The sequence below is a fragment of the Talpa europaea genome (genome assembly GCF_964194135.1).
Source record: "Talpa europaea genome assembly, chromosome: 10".
Taxonomy (NCBI): Eukaryota; Metazoa; Chordata; class Mammalia; order Eulipotyphla; family Talpidae; genus Talpa; species Talpa europaea.
The window spans coordinates 20,259,298-20,263,968 of NC_140077.1; the positions used below are offsets into that span (position 1 = coordinate 20,259,298).

General features: G+C 61.7%; 1 protein-coding gene across 1 annotated transcript; it reads right to left on the bottom strand.

The window, feature by feature from the left end:
- Nucleotides 1-766: 766 nt before the first annotated feature.
- On the bottom strand, nucleotides 767-2,952 carry KAZALD1 (Kazal type serine peptidase inhibitor domain 1; the record flags this gene model as incomplete). The annotated part of the gene is made up of 4 exons (XM_084244653.1): nucleotides 767-861; nucleotides 998-1,145; nucleotides 1,227-1,387; nucleotides 2,466-2,952. The coding sequence occupies 4 exons, from the start codon at nucleotides 2,950-2,952 to the stop codon at nucleotides 767-769; spliced, it is 891 nt and encodes a 296-aa protein (XP_084100779.1).
- Nucleotides 2,953-4,671: the final 1,719 nt, after the last annotated feature.

Consider the following 4,671-nt stretch of genomic DNA (forward strand, 5'->3'; position numbering starts at 1 on the left):
TATATGAACCTGTGGTGCGTCTGGGTGTCTCTGTCTATTCGTAAATCTTTATTGAGTATCTACTGTGCACAGTTCTATGCCAGGCACTCTCCTACATAGTGTGGTTGGTATAAAATATGGTGCTAGCCCCATGGAGATCATGACCCATCTTCCTGCACTGAACTAAACCATCTTCCACCGTGCTCTCCTGGACAGCAGGTGGGAACAGCAAAGCATACTTGTGGTCAGTAAAGGCAAGTGGGACTTAGGAGAGCAGGAAATTTCTAGGAAGTTAGTTTTGAGGGATGATAAGCTGAGGTGAGACAAAGATTTGGGGATTTGGAAAATAACCACAGGAGGTGCAGGCAAGGGCAGCTAGGAAAACTGGCTAAACAGGGCTGCAGGGAGGCCCGCCAGGAGGAAGTGGAGGGTCTGGTATCTGCACCTTTGTGTCTGCTCCAGTCCCTGGAGTGGGGGGGGGGGGGCGCGGGCAGGGAGAGGAACTCCCACTAGGAACCACCAGTATCTGTTGTTCCCTTCTACCTGGTTGGTCTCTGGAGACTCCCCCAGTGAGGGCATCTCCTTCGTGGGCCCCTTCACATCCCACCTCCCCTAGTCTCTGCTTATCTCATTACCCTCCCTTCAACTTTTGTCTCCCTTCACAATTCCCTGCACTAAGGGCATTGAAACAATCCATGGAGGGGCCCAGTCCCCCTTTCCAGGTCTTTTCAAAAGCAGGGATGAACGTTATCCCCACTCACCCACCCCATGGGCCAGGGCTCCAGATCTAGTAGTAATCCTCGCCCTCTTCACTCTCAGCCTCCTCGCCAGGAACCAGGTGCCCGGATGGCAGCTGGGGGATGCCTGTGGAGTTCAACTGTTCTGCAAACACACATGGGCAAAGGAGAGAAAACGAGCAAGAAAGCGTCAGTGTGCATGTGTCCCTGTCTTTGGGAAAGCCCTGCTTGCCTGTGGCCCAAACCCACCACCAGCCCCCAAGTTCAGGGCTCCCCCTTACCTGGTGTGAGCACTGTTAGGCTAGCTGGGGCCTCGACCTGACCCAGGGCATTGCGGGCGAGGCAGCGGTAGGTGCCCTCATCGCTGGGACGCACAGCCTGGATCTGCAGCCAGCCGGTCACTTCAAACCTCTGGGGTCCACCCCTAAACTGGAGACAGAGGAGGAATCAGCAGGGCCTTTCTAGGGGGACCCTGGGCTGCCTTGGGGAGGCTCCGCTCCCTTCCCCTACCTGCACAGAGATGTGGGGGTCATCCCCTGGCAGCTGAATGTCCAAGCCGTCCTTCCTCCACTCGATGGAAGCCATCGGATAAGCAAACACCTCACAGCCAAAGATCACATCCTGCCCCGTCACATTCCAAATGTCATATGGGTGCGACACAATCTGGGGCTCTGGGGGCAGAGGTGGGAGGCCTGAGAACAACGTGGCACATGCAGCCCAACAAGGACCCCTTACAGGAACCACTGTGATCATGTTTGGGAGGGAACACAATACATGCTGAGGTAAACACACATTCGTGGACACAGCATGACACATGTACACACAGGTTCATACAAATATTGGTTCAGGCACACATAAGGGCACAAACGCAGAGATGGAGAAGTACAAGCAGACAGGGGGCGCAAACAGGCACACTGAATGGCATTCCGGTTTGGTAGCCACTGTCCCTGACTGCTCCCCTGTCCTCATCCCACCCTCTGGGCCCCTATCCTGCTGTGCTTGTAACTAGCCCCTCCCTCCTTTTCTCCTCCTTTTATACCAGGTCCAGTCCCAAAGGCCCTAAGAGGTACCCTTGTCCCATCCCTCCCCTGCAGGTATCCACAGGCCAAATACCTGAAACTGGACCTGGGCAGCCAGCAGAAAGCCTGGAGGAGTGGGGGAAAGTGATGGGACCCCCACAGGGCCTTTGTTTTCCCAGCAGCCCCAGCCAAGCCAGACCTCCTCAAAGGGGCTCAGGAAGTGAAGGCTGGTAAAGTTGCCAAAGGAAACTTGAGGCTTGAATGGCTCTCAGCCCCCTGGGATGGGGAGAGCAGCTAGAAGCACCCCCTCCTTCACTAATCCCTTAGACCAGAAAGGGGGAGAGAAGCCTGGAGGTGGGGAGACTGGGTTAACAGCTTGTGAATCTGCCCAAATGAAACCCGACTGCAACTCACAGGAACCCAAGTCTCCCTGCCTGGGCTCCTGCGGTCTGGGCAAAGTCTGAGAGTCTCTTCACTCTCTCAATTTTGAGGCCAACTGTTGGCATTGTGCCTGATCCCTCGGAGGGTTGGTCGCTGCCAGCTGGACACAGGCGGCCAGCGACACCCACACCTTCAGACTTATTTGGACCAGCCAGAGCGGATGCCTATTTTGGACTCAGGCCTCCTATGCCTCTCTTTCACAGCTGGCCAAAAACCAACGTTGTTGGGGCTCAGGGATCAGCGTCTCGAACCCCAAGCGCCGGGGAAAGGGGCCTCGGGCCGTGCGTACCCGATTCGCAGGGCCCTGGGTGTGCCACCGTGAGGTTGGCGTCGGGCCGAGCGCTAGCCGCCTCCTGCAGGCGGCAGATCTGCGCATAGGTGCGGCCGTCCGACCCGCAGAGAGGACGCTGCGAGCGGCAGACGCACAGCGGCTCGGGCACCTCTCCGCGGCTCAGGTCGCCGCCTGCGTCCAACCGGCACTCCAGCTGCTCGCCGCAAAGCCCGTAGAAGTGGGCGCTGGGGTCCAGGTCGCAGAGCTGGCCCTCAAGGTTGGCGCATTCCCAACAGCAGCCACACGCATCGCGCACCCGGCCGGCCAGGCAGCCCAGCGGCACGGCGCACTCTTCCTGCCGGCAGGTAGCGCAGCCCTCGCCCTCCGCCAGCAGCCGCAGCCAGCCGCGCCGCAGGTACTCTGGGCCCGAGGACTCGAGCGCGCGCGTCCGCGTCTGCACCATCAGCAGCAGCAGTGCCAAGGCAGCGGCAGGCGGCAGTGGCATAGTTAGCTGGAAGCCTTGTGAGCACTGGGGCATCAGCGGGTTCGTGGCACCCTGCCAGGGAGGGAAGCCAGGTCAGGTCAGAAGCAACCTCACAGTTCCCTGCACCAAAGCTTGACCCTAGCACCACCCCCTTCCCTGCTACCCTGAAGTCAAGCAAACCCTCAGCTCAAAGTATCCTGACCTTCTAGAGATCATCCATTATGCTGGGTGGCAACTGTTTGGCTATTCTTGAGAGTCAGGGAGAGGTGAGAGGAAAAAGTTATAAAACTCAAGAAACACATGCACACATACAAACGCGCACGCACACACACCACCAGGTCACCCAACTCTGATGCTTCCTGCCCTAGAGGTGGATGGGAGTAAGTGGCTCCAGAAGCAGGAGTTGTTGATAGGGTTGGGTAGGGAAACAGCGTGATGTCCTGGGGCCCAGGATGCTCACCTAGTGTCGCGGGCTAAGCCCTTTCGAGCAGTGTGACTCCAGTTCGCAAAATGAGGCCGTGGAAAGAAAGCAGTGAACAGTGGGCTGAGCCCCCGCCACCTCTGCTCGGGCTTAAGGCTCTCTCAGAGAGCCCACGGTCTTGGACTCACACAACAGCTCCACCGCCCCCTCTCCCCGCCCCTCAACGTCGCACATACACACACCCTCCCCCTAGTTCTGAGCCTGCCAATTTTACGCAGCCGTTGCAGACCCTCCCGGGCCACTTCCCCCAAGCCTGGACCAAAGTCACAGTGAGAGCAAAGGAGCCGTAATCGGACACCCAAGCTGGGAGAGGGGAGGGGTGCGAGAACCACTGGGGGCTGGGGCTGGCGGCGTGGGGGAGGAAGCTGGTGGGGTGTCTGGGAAGCCGAGTTGGTGCCACAGCTAAGCCTTGTCCCATCTGACTTTATGGCCCCTGGGGTGGGCTAAGGCAGCTGCGCGGTGCGGAGGCGGGACGAGCTCTGGCCAGACCGCGCTCCTGGAGGGCAGGGCCGGCCCCTGTCGTCTCCCCGCAGCCCAGGGCCGGCTCCTGGGGGCTACTGCGGGTCTGTCCATCCAGCCTCCCCATCAAGGCGCCAACCAGAGACCCGGCGCTCGCATCTGTCTCCCCACATGAGGCCTCCTCCCCCCGGCCCACATCCGGCAGGTGAGTCAGCCCGCAGACGCGCAGGAGGAGATTAGAGGTCCAGGACTAGCTGTGGCGGGAGAGGCGGGCCGGGCCCTCCCCAGCAGGCGACGCTCGGGGCTGGATTACAGGTTACGGCCTGCGAGGCTGGCAGGGCCAGAAGAATCCGGTCTCGCGGCCGCCACCCGCGCCACCGTGGCACTCTGAGCTGGGAGCGGGAGGGGCGCAGTCCCGGAGGCTCGCCCGCCCGCCCAGCCGGGGGTCTGCCAGGCCCCGCCCCGCCCCGCCTGCCCGCGGCGGTTTACAGCAGCCGCCCGCAGCCCAGATTGGAAGGGGCGGCACCCGCGCCTCGCGGCCCCGGACGAGGCGGCGCCTAGTCAGACCCGGCCCGGAAGGACCTCGGGCGCCGGCCGCGCCTGCCCACAGCCGGGTGCCCAGGGCGGGGCCTCGGGCTCCGCGCCGCGTGGGCACTGCAGCCCCGGGAAGGCGCGCCCCTGGCCAAGCCCTTCGCTGAGGCGCCCCCCGGCTGCGTACTGTCGCCCCGGCCAGGGGGCCCCCGACCGGGCCTCACGCTCCGACGAGGGCCGCGGAGCGAACTTCCCGCGGCCCGCCCGGC